The sequence below is a fragment of the Hyla sarda genome, chromosome 1, assembly GCF_029499605.1.
Source record: "Hyla sarda isolate aHylSar1 chromosome 1, aHylSar1.hap1, whole genome shotgun sequence".
Taxonomy (NCBI): domain Eukaryota; kingdom Metazoa; phylum Chordata; class Amphibia; order Anura; family Hylidae; genus Hyla; species Hyla sarda.
The window spans coordinates 280,015,824-280,035,425 of NC_079189.1; the positions used below are offsets into that span (position 1 = coordinate 280,015,824).

At 43.0% G+C, this 19,602-nt stretch overlaps 1 protein-coding gene across 1 annotated transcript in view; it reads right to left on the minus strand.

Moving 5' to 3' along the window:
* Positions 1–17,831, minus strand: part of LOC130368852 (AP-1 complex subunit mu-1) — a 42,804-nt gene extending 24,973 nt beyond the window's left edge. The window contains exons 1-5 of the mRNA XM_056573173.1: positions 17,636–17,831; positions 8,967–9,123; positions 6,711–6,778; positions 1,902–2,032; positions 323–470 (exon numbers count right to left, since the gene is read on the minus strand). Coding sequence (XP_056429148.1) covers positions 323–470; positions 1,902–2,032; positions 6,711–6,778; positions 8,967–9,123; positions 17,636–17,677 — 546 coding nt within the window. The 5' untranslated portion in view covers positions 17,678–17,831. The remainder of the gene's footprint in view (positions 1–322; positions 471–1,901; positions 2,033–6,710; positions 6,779–8,966; positions 9,124–17,635) is intronic.
* Positions 17,832–19,602: the final 1,771 nt, after the last annotated feature.

Below are 19,602 nucleotides of genomic sequence, written 5' to 3' on the forward strand. Positions count from 1 at the left end.
CTAGGTGATTTTTATAAAAAATTTTGTTTGTAATTTTTTTTTAAAGCAATTATGACAACAGCAGCAAAAATAAAAAAAAATCGCAATGGACATAAATAATGTTAAACCCCTCCCCTTGGCTGATCCCCACTTCCTTAGTTATTCCTCTGAAGATAAGCAAAAGAGTAACCTGTGTAAACGCCAGGATTCCTACAGCATCAAGGATCTACAGAAAGTTCTACAGACTGATAAGCAGTTTACTTGTTTAATTCATTTATAGGTTTAACGCTTTTTAACCACTATATTTAGGACCAGCCCATCATTTAACCATGTGTTCACTTACAAGTAGGTTGACAGACTCTATCACATCCAGAAATACTTCATTCTTTCTATATTTAATTCCCTCCGATCTCCAAGACACAGCATTGGTAACTGTGGCAGGAGGACGAGGGGCTCCAGTTTCTAGCTTGTGCCCTTCTTGAGTGATATACCTATACAACAATAGAGATTCAAATACATTACAACAAGATTTAAGTGAGAATGCAAATCATGTCTTAAAAGTTCATGGACAATTTATAATAACAATGTGCAAAAAACTATTGTACAAAAGTGTACTTAGGAACACCTTCCAACATGAAAGCAAAATATCTCCACAGTGGACTGAAGGCAGACTGAAGACAAGAGATGGTCTTTAAAATGACCCGGTAATTTAAAAACTTTTTGTACGTCACATAGACATGTCAAAGGTTTTGATAGGTCAGGGTCTTTGTTTTCAGACCCTTTGCTTTACTTTTCCAGCCTGCTGTCTTTTTCCATCTCGCTGAGGTAGACGGGCTCCATTGTGAGTCTATAGAACCCATGAGACAGAGACTACAGTGAGCCAACGTGAAAAGCACTAAAGACAGAATAGAATATTTTACTTTCAGAGTATAAACAAATACAGTACCTAAGTTACGAAGGCCAGAAAATACAATGTGGACCCAGCCTTTAAGGGGTAGCGCACGCAAAAGTGATCTTGATAACATAGTTATTTGTAAACAGCTATAGTAAAGTTTAACACGATATAAATGCACTGGTGTTAAAAATCAGTGGAGCTTTGCCCAGACATTGGTGTCAGATTTCTCACAGTCAAAAGGTTTAGGCACTATGTGAAAAAAACTTTATTCCAGATATTCCACTTCTGCTTTGATGCGGTGTTCAAATAGTATAAACTTATAGGGCAGCAACCAGCATCCATCAAAGTATGAGGGTCACAGAACTCTCATAATCCCAATAGGCAATGGTTAGAGATGAGCGAAGTTACAGTAATTCGATTCGTCATGAACTTCTCGGCTTGGCAGTTGCTGACTTTAGTCTGCATAAATGAGTTCAGCTTTCAGGTGCTCCGGTGAGCTGAAAAAGATGGATACAGTCCTAGGAGAGTCTAGAGGAGAGAGCTGAACTAATTTATGCAGGCTAAAGTCAGCAACTGCCGAGCCAAGAAGTTCATGACGAATCGAATCACTGTAACTTTGCTCATCTCTAGCAATGGTCTTTGAAGGGGATGGGGAGACCTGCACCTATAAAGACACTTATAACTAATTAATATTTCAAATGTAAAATACCTCTAAAATCTTCAAATAGTGTAGCCACGCGAGCTACGCCGTTTGCGCAACTCCCATAAAACTCAATGAGAGTTGCGCAAACTGCATAACTTCCCCGCATCAGCTGCTTTCAGCTTTTCCAACCACCTGTAGTGGCCACAAATAGGCCGGAGTTGGCCAGAAAGGGGAAAAGATGAGATAGGACAATCCCTTTAAAAATCAGAAACCCAGCTAAAGTAAAGCAGGTTTATGGAGCTGTAATGTTCACTTACGTGTTATATATGTTGCGAAATCTTGATATGTTAATTTTATTACAAAAACTGCTCATTCAATACTCACTCTTGCAAAATTTTGCTGTCAGTGGTTTGTGGATAGCCAAAGTCCATTAATTCATCTAGCAACTCGTATATTATGACAAAATTATCCCGAATACTTTCTTCTTCTAATTCTTTGAAATATTCAGAAAATACCTGTAGCAACATAAATGTATTAGTTCAATTCAACAATAAATAGAAAAAAAAACAAAACCCTATCCATACCTAGCCCCAGCCTCCTGTCTGGTCTTGTTCCTTCTTCCAAGATAAGTACTTATTGCTAGATCTTCTCACCCCACAGTGGCATCCCTGCTTTGGCCAGAAATTGGCTGAAAGGGCAGGATCTGCAAAAAGTGACTGGCTGAATCGCAGGAAGAGGATAGAAGATCAGGGGACCGGGCTATGTAGGTGTGTATTTTTCCCCTCTATTTTACCCTGCCCCAGCACCATTTTATGGTTTATAAAACACTGGATAACCCCTTTAAAGCACAGTTTTCTCATTATATTGAGAAAAGCATAAATCCTTTTTTTTTTTTTTTTTACATTTATTCTGGCAGATCTTATGACTGTGGTTTAAAGTTAGCTTATTAGCAAACCATACAAGTCCAGGTCATCACAAGGTGTGGAAAATATACCAGAGGCTTGAGGCATGGTAACAGAACATATTTTGGGTCTGAAAGTGCACAGCCATGCACAGAATCTCCCAGGCATCCATAAGGAGACCAGACACTGCTGCAACAGAGGGGCAAAAAAGGATTTAGTCAGCCACCAATTGTGCACGTTCTCCCAATTAAAAAGATGAGAGAGGCCTGTAATTTTCATCATAGGTATACCTCAAATATGAGAGACAGAATGAGAAAAAAATAAATAAATACATAAAATCACTGTCTGATTTTTAAATAATTTATTTGAAAATTATGGTGGAAAATAAGTATTTGGTCACGTACAAACAAGATTGATTTCTGGCTCACACAGACCTGTAACTTCTTCTTTAACCCCTTAAGGACCAATGCAAATAAACCTGTACGCCCCTGAAAGACCAGGCCTGTTTTTTCAAATCGAGGATGTCTGTCTTTATTAGAGAATAACTCTGGTAACGTTTTGCCAATCACGATAATTCTGACATTGTTTTTTTGTCACAAGTTGTCCTTCATGTACATAGTAAAAGTAAGCCGATATCATTTGTATTTTTTTTTTACAATGCTAAAAATCATGAAATTTTTACAAAAAATTCAGATTTTTTGCTATTTTAACACTAATTGGTTGCATATATTCATACTTACTGACCAAATAGTTTATGAAACTTATACTTTCAGATGTCTACTTTATTTTGACGTCATTTTTTAGTTTTTAATTAACATTTTAAATTAGTTAGAACCCTAACAATTTAACTTGAAATTTTGAAAATTTAGAAAATTTGAAAAGTACATCTTTTTTTATGTGCTATGCAAGGTTTGCAGAAATTTAAAGGTAGTAGAACATAGGAACACCCCCCCAAATGACCCCATTTTAAAAACTAGACCCCTCAAGGTATTCGCTAGGGGGTACAGTGAGTATTTTAACACCATAGTTTTTTGGCAGGAATTATTACAAAGTCAGTGTTAAAAATTCGAAAATTGCAACTTTTCACAAATGCATCATTTGGGGGGCATATTTTTTGTACATCACTTCTGATATTGAAAGAAATGCACCCTATATTTTATTTAGCTGCTTGTCCCATGTTCGGGAATACCCCCGCTTTGGCCATATATGGTTCCTTGGCCGCGTGGTAGGACTCAGAAGGAGAGGAGCGCCATTTGGCTTTCAGGGCAGAACAGTACCCCCACCCCCACAAGTGACCCCATTTATATACCGCACCCCTACAAGTTATTGACTGGTCAGCTGGCAGTATAACGCGTCTGTCTGTGACAGTTAAGGCTCCTGATGGATATATCCGCCATGTTGTGGGAATAAGCACCCGCTCATGGCGAATATATCCATTACTGCTGCGGCTGGGTAGCTCAGTGTGTCCACTCATGACTGCCGGCGGGAAATCCGCCGCTATGAGTGGACACAAAGCTACCCAGCCGCAGCAGCGAGCTCTTTACCGTGACTGCTGCATAATGTGTGGGATCACATGGTGGACATCCGCAGCATATTACATGCTGGGGATGTCCGCCAATGCAATCCTACACATTATGCTTTTTTTTTTTTATTAGATTCATTTAATAAATGTATTTTTAATATATATATTTTTTTACACTTTTATTACATTTTTATTTATTTTTACACTTTTTAATGCTTTGGAATACTTAGTATTCCAAAGCATTGCAGTTATATGCTGCCTGCCAGTTTTCACTAGCAGGCAGCATATCAGGGACAGGCAATACCCAGGGCAGACTTGGGGGTCTTTGTAGGACCCCCGGCAGCCCAGGTATGCAGCAGCACCCCGCGATGCTCCGGGGTGCTGCAGGAGAGACAGAGGGAGCCCCCTCCCTCTGTCAGAACTCCTTAATGCACGCGGTCACTTCTGACCGCGGCTGTAGGGGTTAAACTGTCGGGAGTGAAGTGAACTTCACTCCCGGCAGTGCGGCCACACACAGCACCCCGCGATCGCGATGCGGGGTGCTGCAGAGGAGACAGAGGGAGCCCCCTCCCTCTGTCAGAACTCTTTACAGCGCGCGGTCACTTCTGACCGCGGCTGTAAGGGTTAAACTGCCGGGAGTGAAGTGAACTTCACTCCCGGCAGTGCGGCAGGCCCCGGCCAGCCGCGTATTACACGCAGCACCCCGCGATCGCGATGCGGGGTGCTGCAGGAGTGACAGAGGGAGCTCCCTCCCTCTGTCATAACACTTACAGCCCGCGGTCACTTCCGTCTGCAGCAGGGTCCCGGCTGTGTGTTACAGCCGAGTCCCTGCCGCGATCTCGTGGGTGCACTGGGCAGCACCCACGAGAAGAATGGACGAGTATAGACGTCCAGGTGCGGGAACGCCCGCCAACCTGGACGTCTATACTCGTCCATGGTCGTTATCGGGTTAAGAGTCTCCTCTGTCCGCCACTCGTTACCTGTATTAATGGCACCTGTTTGAACTTGCTATCAGTATAAAAGACACCTGTCCACAACCTCAAACAGTCACACTCCAAACTCCACTATGGCCAATACCAAAGAGCTGTCGAAGGACACCAGAAACAAAATTGTAGACCTGAACCAGGCTGGGAAGACTGAATCCGCAATAGGCAAGCAGCTTGGTGTGCAGCAATCAACTGTGGGAGCAATTATTAGAAAATGGAAGACATACAAGACCACTGATAATCTCCCTCGATCTAGGGCTCCACGCAAGATCTCACCCAGTTATGTCAAAATGATCACAAGAACGGTGAGCAAAAATCCCAAAACCACACGGGGGGACCTAATGAAAGACATGAAAGGCATCCTGAAGAAGCTGCGCATGCGCAGCGAAACACGTTGCATTCAATAAATCCCTTGATTTTATCCTGCCTCCTGACGGTTCCTTTCTGCGCCAGACAAAACTCCTGCTTTTATGGTCATCTTATCCTGTGTAAAGGAAAGAATGAATGGAGTCATGTATCATGAGATTTTGAGTAAAAACCTCCTTCCATCAGCAAGGGCATTGAAGATGAAACGTGGCTGGGTCTTTCAGCATGACAATGATCCCAAACACATTGCCCGGGCAACGAAGAAGTGGCTTCGTAAGAAGCAATTCAAGGTCCTGGAGTGGCCTAGCCAGTCTCCACATCTCAACCCCATAGAAAACCTTTGGAGGGAGTTGAAAGTCTGTGTTGCCCAGCGACAGCCCCAAAATATCACTGCTCTAGAGGAGATCTGCATGGAGGAATGGGCCAAAATACCAGCAATAGTGTGTGAAAACCTTTTGAAGACTTACAGAAAAAACTTTTGAACTCTGTCATTGTCAACAAAGGGTATATAACAAAGTATTGAGATGAACTTTTGTCATTGGCCAAATACTTATTTTCCACCATAATTTGCAAATAAATTCATAAAAAATTAGACAAATATTTTATGGATTTTTATGTCTCTCATAGTTATATACCTATGGTATACCTATGATGAAAATTACAGGTCTCTCACCTTTTAAGTGGGAAAACTTCCACAATTGGTGGCTGGCTAAATACTGTTTTGCCCCACAGTAATAAGCACGGCTTGTAAGCTGATTTGCTAATAGCCACATTATTTTGCAGGTTAGCAACAAATTCACTTGCACACCCATATGGTAATTTACAGTAAATTTGAAAATGGCACAGATACTAAAGATGAATGGTGGCACGAGTATATGGCTGCTACATATGGCCAACCCATATACAGACCATTTATAATAACATTTACATGGTATAACTAGAGGCCATACTTGATAAAAGGACAGACAAGGCAATAATACTTATCCACAGTAACATCAATATGCAGGTCATATTTATGTTGTGGTTACATCTTATCTACAAGTTTCAGCATGGGTACATGAAGGCCGTGCTGGGCGGCACAGTTGCCGAAGCCCAGTTAAGTGCATGAGCCCTTTTCTGATGAACAGTCTTGTGCACAGAACTTGCAGCATGTAATATGGTTGTCTCAGCAACTGTACACCCCACATGACCTGTGTAGCCTTCGCCCCCTTGCAGGAGCTGAAGATCACATGGGCTTGAAACATATATATATATATATATATATATATATATATATATATATATATATATATATATATATATATATGCACACACACACACACCATTTTGAAACTCAAATCTCCCACGTCTTAACTATTCTATAAAGTACAGTTTTTAAATTGACAAAATTATTGTCCACAATAAGTTACCATCTCACCTGAACGACCTTGTAAAGGAAGGAGAATACCAAGGACACACAAGCATTTTTTTTGGAAGTTGCAACCACTAGGGCATTGCTAAGGTTAATACACTTGCAAGTCAAAATGTTACAGAACATGTGTCATAACATCACAACATTTGAAACATAAAAAGTGAAATGTCTTGAAGAACATCTCTGGAAGAACAGATCTACATCCCCCTACTCTGAAAATATTTGATGAAAATAAGAAGCATTCCATCTTACAAGAGTTGCTGTCATGATTTGTTTTATAGAAAGACTTAACCATAAACCTATTTTCTAATCTAACTCAGATTATTTTCCCTAACTAGTCCTAACACCCCTCCTGCCCTTAAAAAGTTACTCCGCTCCCCAGCGTCCGGAACATTGAGTTCCTGAACATGGTGTGCGAGCTTCCGTGTTCACGCCCGCCCCCTCGTGATGTCACTGCCTGCCCCCTCAATGAAAGTCTATAGACTTTGCTTTGAAGGGGTGGGACGTGATGTCACATGACAGGGCGTGATGTCACGATGGGGGCGGGCGTGAACACGAAAGCTCGCACACCATGTTCAGGAACTCAATGTTCCGGACGCTGGGGAGCAGAGTAATCTTTTTTTTTTTTTTTAAGAATTCCGAGCTTTAAAAAAAGCTCTGTATCGTACCTTTCTCCTTGCTCACATTGTGTGAGCTCCCGGCAGGAGAAAGTGGGCGTTCAGGCGGGATGTCACTAAAGCCTGCGAGAGCTGTGCCTCGCCATGCCCCTCATGCCCTTCCTGAGTTTGGTCTCCTGCCAGGCCAGGAGGAGACCAAACTAACTGATTGACTTGTGCAGGAACAGATCAGAGCCACCTAATGGCTGGTTTTTCAATTACATTAAAGGGGTACTCCACTCCCCAGCATCCGGCACATTTAGCTCTGAATGCTGGGTGCCGGCTTCTGTGGTTGCACTGCCCCCTCTCATGACGTCACGTCCCCTCAATGCAAGTCTATGGGAAGGGGGCATGACGGCCGTCACACCCCCTCCCATAGACTTGCATTGAGGGGGCGGGGTTTGACGTCACAAGGGCAGGGCATCACGAGGGGGCGGGGAGACCACAGAAGCCCGCACCCAGCATTCTGAACTACATGTTCCAGACACTGGGGAGTGGAGTACCCCTTTAAAAACATTAAAGGTTGAGAATTTTGACAGAAAGTAAATAGCAAAGTGTCTTATAATTACATAAGTAACAATATATTAAAAGTTTAGTTTGGTGGCAGGTACTCTTTAAAGCCAATGCAGCACATAATGTACCATCAGGCAGTACTCCTCACATAAAATCCAATTAATGGAAAGTCCATTAGAATAACATCACATAGGTAGACAGAAACACCAACATGTAAGGGTGGGTTCACACTACGAAATGTCCAAATGGAATTAAGTTTAGACATTGCTGTCAACTGGACTCCGCTGCACAGTGCACATAACAAAATTTAAGCACAAGAAATAGATGCCTAATAGGTTTTGGATCCTTACTCTTAATATTAGACACCTAAATGTGACTATGCAACTAGTAAGGATCATAATGATCTAAAGCTTTAAGCATGCATTTCTTCTGGAACTTTAAAAAATATTGCATGTTGAGATTTCCGTGTACGTATTGGATGCCATTTTATTATATCAGGAATTTATTCATAGTGCTGTCCAATGGGAATATACATGCTACTGCAGACATGCTAAATTGGAGATTTGCTACGCATTGCCCAAGGTGAGCTGACACAGGTTAATTGAATAACTAAAAATCACAATTATTAAAATGTAAATGACTCATGTCAACCTGGAGGCATGACCATTCATAACAGAAGCCACACGGCTGTGCCAGTTCTGTGTGTGCTTCTGTTTATCCAATATAGATAGATGCAGAGACACGAGCAGAGGATGCCTTCTGTATATTGTTTGGGAGGCTGTCAGGTATCAGACATCTACATTACATATTAATAGACTGCAACAATAGGCCATCAGGGTTGTAAATGGTGAGATACGACTGCTGTCTAGCTACTTTTACCCCTCCAGTGCCATGCTAGCTATATGCTGATCGGGTAAATATTGTGAGGCAAACTAGTTGTCCAATTACACTGGCTACCAATGCCAACCTTTTTTAGTAGGATTGTAAAGCTATTGGTCTGTTTCAGATTGTGCCTTCTTGCCTTATTAATCAGATTTGTAAAGAATATTTAAGTTGTGCCTGCAAATACATTGTATATAGAAAATAAGGATACAATATAAATTATTGTGTTTAATCCACATAAAGCGAACTCCTCCATGCGCCAAAATTGGAGAAAGCGCCCCTTCCTCTTCCTTTTCCATTAAGATTGGCATGAAGTGTTCTACTTCAGACATGTCCACATCTCCACGGTAATTACGACAAATGAGGACCTGTAAGAATTTAATTTAAAAAAAAGACAAGGACTTAAAAAAAAAATCTGATTCAGTAGCTTCCATTGTGAAAATCTGCTTTCTATGAAAACATATTGCTAGAAATACGTTAACAGCAAACATGCATTAAATGTATCTATCCCACTGTGGTTTTCTTTAATTGGAGAGGTTTTACTGTACGACGTAACAGTATCAACAGTTTATACACAAAAACATTCTCATACGAAATGGACAAGTAATATATTAATATGACAAAAAATATGCTTACTAACAGTTTACAATGTTTTTTAGGATAAGTCGCCTAAATCTTTAACCCCTTAAGGACACAGCCCATTTTGACCTTAAGAACCAGGCCAATTTTATTTTTGCATTTTCGTTTTTTCCTCCTCGTCTTCAAAAAATTGTAACCCTTTTATATTTTCATCCACAGACTAGTATGAGGGCTTGTTTTTTACGTGACCAGTTGTCAGTTGACATCATTCATTTTACCATAAAATGTATGGCGCAACCAAAAAATACTATTTGTGTGGGGAAATTAAAAAGAAAAGCGCAATTTTGCAAATTTTGGAAGGTTTCGTTTTCATGCCGTACAATTTATGGTAGTAAAAATGACATGTTTTCTTTATTCTGTGGGTCAAGATGATTAAAATGATACCCATGATAACATACTTTTCTATTACTGTTGCGCTTAAAAAAAATTAATCGCAAACTTTTTAAACAAATTAGTATGTTTAAAATCCTATTTTGATGACCTCTAACTTTTTCATTTTTCAGTATAAGCGGCGTTATGAGGGCTCATTTTTTGCGCCATGATCTGTACTTTTTATTGATACCAGATTTGTGTTTATAAAACTTTTATTAATTTTTTTTTTTTTGAACAACATGTGACAAAAAAGTAGCAATTTAGCATTTATTTTTACGTTCACGCCATTCATTGTACGGGATAAATAACATTTTATTTTAATAGTTCGGACATATACGCACACGGCGTTACCAAATATGTGTACCAATAAAAAAAAATTTTTTTTTACACTTTATGGGGGTAAAATGGGAAAAAGGGACATTTTACATTTTTATTGGGGGAGGGGATTTTTCACTTTTTTTTTTTACACTTTAATAGTCCCCATAGTGAACTATCTATAGCAATCATTTGATTGCTAATACTGAGCAGTGCTATGTATAGGACATAGCACTGCTCAGTATTATCGGTGATCTTCTGCTCGATCTCAGACTAGAGCAGAAGACACCGGGAGACAGCTGGAGCCAGGTGAGGGCACCTCCGGCCGCCATGCTGGATGATCGGATCTCCGCGGCAGCGCTGCGGGCGATCCGATCATCCATTCAAACTACCGCAATGCTGCAGATGCTGTGATCTGTATTGATAACTGCATCGGAGGGGTTAATGGCGGGGTCCCTGGCTGCTGATAGCATACAGGACCTGCCGCGCATGACATGAGCACCGGTCTGGTCCTTGCGGTCGTGTCGGAGCGTAAATGTACGTCATGGTGCGTTAAGTACCACGTCATCATGACGTACATTTACGTCCATTGTCGTTAAGGGGTTAAGATTGTTGCTGCAAGTTTAAAATACAGAAGGCTTGGACATATACTGTTTTGTAACAGCCTGCTTAATCTACTGAAACTTGCAGGCAAGATTACCAGCACTGCATGGAACTAATCCTTTTCTGCTCACATATAGAAGACATATCAAAACCTGTCCAGAGGAAAAGTTGCTGAGTTGCTCATAGCAACCAATCAGATCGCTTCTTTTATTTTTTTTTTTGAAAAGTCCTCTGGAAAATAAAAGGCAATCTGATTGGTTGCTATGGGCAACTCAGCCACCTTTCCTCTGGACAGGTTTTAATAAATCTCCCCCATATGCTGCTGAACAGGGCAACATGTGACAAGAAAGCAACAAGTCTACCATAACAACATACACACAGGGATACCTTTATATAATAACTGCAAAAGAAAAGCCACTGCCAAAAATCCCAAATGCATTTTGCAAAATGTACTGAAACAAATGACAGCTAGAAAGAGTATTTGCTTCAATATTATGTGACTGCCCCGATACATTTAGATTTTAGATATACATTATAGGGAATAGCATAACTACACTCACCATCAGAAGGATACAATCTTGAAGTTTATTGTGGTTTTCATGGTCAGATACAGCACAAAACAACAGTCTGTCATCTGTTGTGCTGTGTCTGGCCATGATAACCACAATAAATGCCAACATTTTATCTACCTGATGGTGAGTGCCCTTATGTTATTCCCTATTATGGATATCTATCAGCTCCACCTGTGAGCTCTGTATTATAGCTGAGCACCACTGACACGGAGGGAGTCCGTGGTTGCACTAGCGTGAACTGTGCATCTGAATGGGTGGATAGTGCCGGTAAGTTATTAATCTTATAAGGAGATTATTGTGAATTTAAACTTACAGAGCCACCATAAAGAATCTGACCTCTCAGCAACTTTGCTGTTATTTTTTTTTTTTTTGTGTTTAAGTCCAACATTGGCATTTACGCAACTTATAGAACTGTGCCCACTTTACAGCATATAAAGAAAAACTTTTACTTACCTCTAGCGGTGCCCTGGGGTCCCCCTCCAGTCCCCTGCAGTGATTGGCTGAGGGGCAGTGTGACACTCTGGGCCCCGACATCACTCCATGACCAAGTGTCACAATTTCTGAGAGGAAGAGGATCGCAACAGGGGACCAGAGGGCGGGACACCGGAGGCTTCGCTAGAACGCTGGAGGTAAGTAAAGGTTTATTTGTTTTTAAGTGGGATAATCCCTTTAAGTCAACAGTCTATCAGTCACCATTGGTGTCTGAAATATACTGTATCTGGCACATTTTTTCTCTATTGTTCTGTTCCTTTGATGGAGTACAATGGAACTAACAAAACTTATATGAGTAAAGCCTAATAGGTATGTTTACAGATAAGAAGAATATGTTTTGCTCAGTTTGAGGGATCCCTTTTTTCCAAAGAGTTACAGTTTTTAGTATTTTTTAATACCCGACACAATATTACAATGTTTTCCTGTTCACGAGGCTGGAGTTAGTTTCTTATTCGGCTTCTTATTCACTGAAGCTGGTTTCTTATTTGAGCATTTTCTTGTAAATTAATATAAAAAACAAAAACCTGCTCTTCTCTTATTCATCTGTAGTAAACCTGTTTTTTTATACAAACATTTTGATTATTTGGGAACAATCAGATAAAAAAAAAATCTAGTTTGTGTTTGCAGAAAAAAACGATAGTAAACAATCCATGAAAAAAGATGTGTTTTGAATAAGTAACTAATGCTTTTAAGGGGTTAAACACCATTGGGCCAATGGCCTAGGGGTGGAAATATGAAAAGAAAGAGCCCCTTCTTAATACCAAACTATTTGCAGCCTGGCCCAAAATGTAGATTGGCAAGAATACAGGTGCCAACCTTGCCAACTAATTCCATCTTCTATTCGCAAGACTTAGCAGCAGATGGCTGGCACTGGTCCTGTGTAGTTAAGCACTTCAATCCGCGGTGCAGCCTAGCGATTAGGTTCGGTTCCAGGCCCTCTTCCCGTCACACCCTGGTGCTACTACCCGCAGAGAAGAAGCAACTTCTGATACAACCCAAGAAAAGAAAAGCGGGGGCACTCACGTATCGGTGATCAGGTAACAGGCTTCTTTATTTCAACGGTGCAGGTACAATCGTACAATAACGGGGCATCAGGAGACTATAGCTATTTCGTGCCGCTCCCGGCACTTCTTCAGGTCCCGCCTCTCCAGGTGAACGAGGGTCAGGTAAGTACTTCCTGTAACCCTACGTCACCAGGACAGGGCTTATACAAACATGCACTACGAAAGTGCAAGGTGCAAACACTTAATAAAACATTATTAAAAACATATACATATATAGAACAACCAAATACATAAACAAGCGTTTAAGGGAACATAAGTTGTTAATATCGGAAAAAACTCAGAAAAATACTCAGAAAAAACTCACTCAGGAAAAGACGCTCATGTCAAGCAGATCATTCAGACCGAGGTTTCCCTCCGCAGATGTCCGAATCATCCATCTTGCTTCGGCTTGCAATAAGCGTCTCTTACTGTCTGTGCCCTGAATCGGGGATATCTTTTCTATTCCTGTATATTTAAGAGCTTTAATATCTCCTCCATGTTCTTCTATTACATGTGCGATTAATCTAGGGCTCCCTTTCTTAGTGACTATAGATCTAGCGTGTTCCCTAAAACGCACATTCATAGATCTAGTGGTGCAACCTATATAAAATCGCTTACAGGTACAAAAAATTGCGTATACGACATTAGTTGTTCTTCAGCACATCATGGTTTTTGTATAATTCTAACCCCTCCTAAGGACAAGTCCTTATCTATGCATACATTGTGGCACCAATTACAGGTGCCACATCTATGCATACCTGAGGGTAATGATCTATTTTACCAGTTTTCTTGATTAGGTTTTTCTTTAAATGCCGTTTTCACTAGTAGATCTTTTATATTCTTACACTTTTTGAATGCTACAATTGGTTTCTGGTCAGTGTATTCAGCTAGGTCCGCGTCATTTTGAACCAGGAACCAATTGTCGCTTATGGCTTTCCTTATTTTAGTTGCCATGGGGCTAAATGAAAAAGAAAACGTGAAACGTGAACTTTCTACCCTTTCCGTTTTTTCTATCTTTAGTTCAGTATTGTACACTGATGTAGGCATAGCATTACCTGAAGTAACCTGTCTGTTTTCAAATAGGCCCCTCCTCCTTTGTTGTAAATTTTTCTTCTTTTTTCTTCCAACAACTAATAGTTCTTTCCTATTTTGATTTAAAGCTCTCTGTAATGATTTTTCTAAGAGGCTTTTAGGGTACCCTCTATTTATCAATCGGTTTAACAAATCATTTGCTTGCGACAAAAAATCTTCATCTCTGCTGTTAATACGCCTAAGTCGACTTGGGCATCCCACTCTGGTCCATTATTCCCTACGGGCATCCCACTCTGGTCCATTATTCCCTATGGGCAGTCCACTGTGGTCCATTATTCCCTATGGGCATCCCACTGTGGTCCATTATTCCCTATGGGCAGTCCACTCGGGTCCATTATTCCCTATGGGCATCCCACTGTGGTCCATTATTCCCTATGGGCATCCCACTCTGGTGCATTATTCCCTATGGGCATCCCACTCTGGTGCATTATTCCCTATGGGCAGTCCACTCTGGTCCATTATTCCCTATGGGCATCCCACTCGGGTCCATTATTCCCTATGGGCATCCCACTCTGGTTCATTATTCCCTATGGGCAGTCCACTCTGGTCCATTATTCCCTATGGGCATCCCACTCTGGTCCATTATTCCCTATGGGCATCCCACTCTGGTCCATTATTCCCTATGGGCATCCCACTCTGGTCCATTATTCCCTATGGGCATCCCACTCTGGTCCATTATTCCCTATGGGCATCCCACTCTGGTCCATTATTCCCTATGGGCAGTCCACTCTGGTCCATTATTCCCTATGGGCATCCCACTCTGCTCCATTATTGCCTATGGGCATTCCACTCTGGTCCATTATTCCCTATGGGCATTCCACTCTGGTCCATTATTCCCTATGGGCAGTCCACTCTGGTCCATTATTCCCTATGGGCAGTCCACTCTGGTCCATTATTCCCTATGGCCAGTCCACTCTGGTCCATTATTCCCTATGGGCATCCCACTCTGGTCCATTATTCCCTATGGGCATCCCACTCTGGTCCATTATTCCCTATGGGCATCCCACTCTGGTCCATTATTCCCTACGGGCATCCCACTCTGGTCCATTATTCCCTATGGGCAGTCCACTGTGGTCCATTATTCCCTATGGGCATCCCACTGTGGTCCATTATTCCCTATGGGCAGTCCACTCGGGTCCATTATTCCCTATGGGCATCCCACTGTGGTCCATTATTCCCTATGGGCATCCCACTCTGGTGCATTATTCCCTATGGGCATCCCACTCTGGTGCATTATTCCCTATGGGCAGTCCACTCTGGTCCATTATTCCCTATGGGCATCCCACTCGGGTCCATTATTCCCTATGGGCATCCCACTCTGGTTCATTATTCCCTATGGGCAGTCCACTCTGGTCCATTATTCCCTATGGGCATCCCACTCTGGTCCATTATTCCCTATGGGCATCCCACTCTGGTCCATTATTCCCTATGGGCATCCCACTCTGGTCCATTATTCCCTATGGGCATCCCACTCTGGTCCATTATTCCCTATGGGCATCCCACTCTGGTCCATTATTCCCTATGGGCAGTCCACTCTGGTCCATTATTCCCTATGGGCATCCCACTCTGCTCCATTATTGCCTATGGGCATTCCACTCTGGTCCATTATTCCCTATGGGCATTCCACTCTGGTCCATTATTCCCTATGGGCAGTCCACTCTGGTCCATTATTCCCTATGGGCAGTCCACTCTGGTCCATTATTCCCTATGGCCAGTCCACTCTGGTCCATTATTCCCTATGGGCATCCCACTCTGGTCCATTATTCCCTATGGGCATCCCACTCTGGTCCATTATTCCCTATGGGCATCCCACTCTGGTCCATTATTCCCTACGGGCATCCCACTCTGGTCCATTATTCCCTATGGGCAGTCCACTGTGGTCCATTATTCCCTATGGGCATCCCACTGTGGTCCATTATTCCCTATGGGCAGTCCACTCGGGTCCATTATTCCCTATGGGCATCCCACTGTGGTCCATTATTCCCTATGGGCATCCCACTCTGGTGCATTATTCCCTATGGGCATCCCACTCTGGTGCATTATTCCCTATGGGCAGTCCACTCTGGTCCATTATTCCCTATGGGCATCCCACTCGGGTCCATTATTCCCTATGGGCATCCCACTCTGGTTCATTATTCCCTATGGGCAGTCCACTCTGGTCCATTATTCCCTATGGGCATCCCACTCTGGTCCATTATTCCCTATGGGCATCCCACTCTGGTCCATTATTCCCTATGGGCATCCCACTCTGGTCCATTATTCCCTATGGGCATCCCACTCTGGTCCATTATTCCCTATGGGCATCCCACTCTGGTCCATTATTCCCTATGGGCAGTCCACTCTGGTCCATTATTCCCTATGGGCATCCCACTCTGCTCCATTATTGCCTATGGGCATTCCACTCTGGTCCATTATTCCCTATGGGCATTCCACTCTGGTCCATTATTCCCTATGGGCAGTCCACTCTGGTCCATTATTCCCTATGGGCAGTCCACTCTGGTCCATTATTCCCTATGGCCAGTCCACTCTGGTCCATTATTCCCTATGGGCATCCCACTCTGGTCCATTATTCCCTATGGGCATCCCACTCTGGTCCATTATTCCCTATGGGCATCCCACTCTGGTCCATTATTCCCTATGGGCAGTCCACTCTGGTCCATTATTCCCTATGGGCATTCCACTCTGGTCCATTATTCCCTATGGGCAGTCCACTCTGGTCCATTATTCCCTATGGGCAGTCCACTCTGGTCCATTATTCCCTATGGGCAGTCCACTCTGGTCCATTATTCCCTATGGCCAGTCCACTCTGGTCCATTATTCCCTATGGCCAGTCCACTCTGGTCCATTATTCCCTATGGGCATCCCACTCTGGTCCATTATTCCCTATGGGCATCCCACTCTGGTCCATTATTCCCTATGGGCATCCCACTCTGGTCCATTATTCCCTATGGGCATCCCACTCTGGTCCATTATTCCCTATGGGCATTCCACTCTGGTCCATTATTCCCTATGGGCAGTCCACTCTGGTCCATTATTCCCTATGGGCAGTCTACTCTGGTCCATTATTCCCTATGGGCAGTCTACTCTGGTCCATTATTCCCTATGGGCATTCCACTCTGGTCCATTATTCCCTATGGGCAGTCCACTCTGGTCCATTATTCCCTATGGGCATTCCACTGTGGTCCATTATTCCCTATGGGCATCCTACTCTGGTCCATTATTCCCTATGGGCATCCCACTCTGGTCCATTATTCCCTATGGGCAGTCCACTCTGGTCCATTATTCCCTATGGGCATCCCACTCTGGGCCATTATTCCCTATGGGCATCCCACTCTGGGCCATTATTCCCTATGGGCATTCCATTCTGTCATTCCTTTTAGTAAACCCCAACCAACTTCAACTCCGTTTCCTGTCCACCAAAGAGCAACCAAAACCTGGCAGAAAATAATTAGTCTGAATAGTGTCCTGGCTAGTAAGTTCTGCCTTTCTGCTATATGAATAGGCCTAGTTTATGTATATATAATCAGATATCCCCGAGATAAAGAGACCTGTCTTACCCCCCCCATCCCTCACCCCACCTCATACATCGGCTCCCGGTGTCTGGAGTCCTTCAGGCATCACGTGACGTTCCTGACAGTACATGCAGTAATAGTATAGAAAGTAACCTCTGCCGCTTCGATGACTGGGCATTAGGGATGCTAGGTAGATGCGGCCCCCCCGGGCCAATGTCTCCCCTCAGGCCCGCATCTCACCTTGCCCTTCAGGTCCAGCACGTAGACCGCACTCGCAGACATCCTCCCTCCGCAGTATCAGCCTTCCCGTATGATCACAGGGCGGCACGGTTCCTCAATGCCAGCTCATCCCCGTTATACCTCTCGATAGCGGTCTTGGCTGCACAGAGGAAGCGCACTCACATCCCTTCCGGGCATCACTGTCACAGAGCCGTCCACACCCAACATGGCGGCTTCGAAACGACATAGCTGCTCATGGCTGTGTGGCAGAAATCCCCTAGCAATATGGCGGCGACGCGGAGAGCGGGTCACCTGACTGCATGAATAACACTACTTCGGGATATAACCGAAGTGACTGACAGACTGGGCACTGTGTGACTGCTCCACCTAGCCTGGTGGGCAACAATGTCACTACGGTTGTTATGTTTTTTTTTCTTTATTTTTCTGCACAACTTGCCCATGGACAGCTGATATATATATATTTTTTTTTTTTTTGTGCACAGACTACTAAAGGGGTGCCAGTTTTTATGCCATAAGTGTCTGATAGATGCAGGCCCTATAACAACCAAGTTTACTAGATCATATGGTTAGTGTGATTGTCAGTATACTGTAGCGTGGGGTGCTACGCTATTTCCATAATGTCAGTTTCCTTCTGTAGAACATCCACTTGGCTGTTTTGGTCATTCAGGCCAAATAGGGTCTGGGGGGGCTCCGGAGAGCAGCATATCCAAGGCTGAGGAGCTTCCGGCACTGTATTGACCAGTTAATATGGTTAATTCAATGGCCTAACAGCAGTCTTTACCCTACAATTGTTAGAATCGCACATTGACTATCCCAGCACATTGCCACCAGGGCTTCCAATTGTCAGGACATTTTTGCCCATTTTCTGTTCCAGTATACGTGTTTTCATTTCTTCTGTCACCAGATGTATTATGCTGTTTTAGGCTGCATTCACATTACATTTGCTGCGTACGGCTGCCGGATCCAGCTGGGAAATTTAAAAACCAGGAGCTTCCGTATCCCAGCCGGACTGGCGCTGAAACCCATTCACTTTAATGAGCCAACCGGAGACAGACAGTGACTCCGGTCGGCTAATTTTTAGCCAGTATACGGTTTTGTGACTGGACCTAAAACCGTAGTATACCCCGGTTTTAAGTCTGGTCACAAAACCGGATGCGGGGCAAGAGTGAGCCGACGGCATCACTATCCGACTCCGGTCGGCTCATTAAAGTGAATGAGAAGCTTCACGGGTCCAGCTGGCATATGGGAGCTCCCGGTTTTGACATTTCCCAGACGGACTCGGCAGCCATAGGCAGCAAACGTAATGTGTATGCAGCCTCAGTAAGACGCTGTATGTGTTTTTTCACAGTTGCAATACATCTGATAGAATTGGAGTTTATCCCTGCAGACTACTAAGCGACTACATGCTCAGAATTCAGAAATATTCATGAGCTGCCAATCCAGTCTGCCCACCTCTCGGTGATTGGCAGTTTTCTGTCTATACACAGTATGAACAAAACAGTACCAATCACTGATGGGCAGACAGGCTGGAGCAGCACCATAGCATGATATTCATAGCAACATAGTTCATAGGGTTGAAAAAAGACCATAAAGTTCAAACTTCTGTGTTCTTACTGTGTTAATCCAGAAGAAGCCAAAAAGGAAAGAAAAAAACATGAGGCTGATGTCAACTGCAGGGGGACATATTCTTTCGCAACTTCAATATAGCAATGATATAATTCTACATGAAATCAACCAATCAGGCGTAGATAGTATAGTATAAAATATAACTTTTACTAAATACTTTTAAAATGATCAACAATGACAGTGTTATACACAACAATATAGACAGTATGAATGAAAAGACCTCAGCAATTGTGCACAAAGCAGATAAATGCTTAATTGATAACAGTTGGTAATGTCAGCAAACTGGCTGATTGACTTGGGGGGGGGGGGGGGGGGGCGGGGGATATGGATACAGGTGAGTA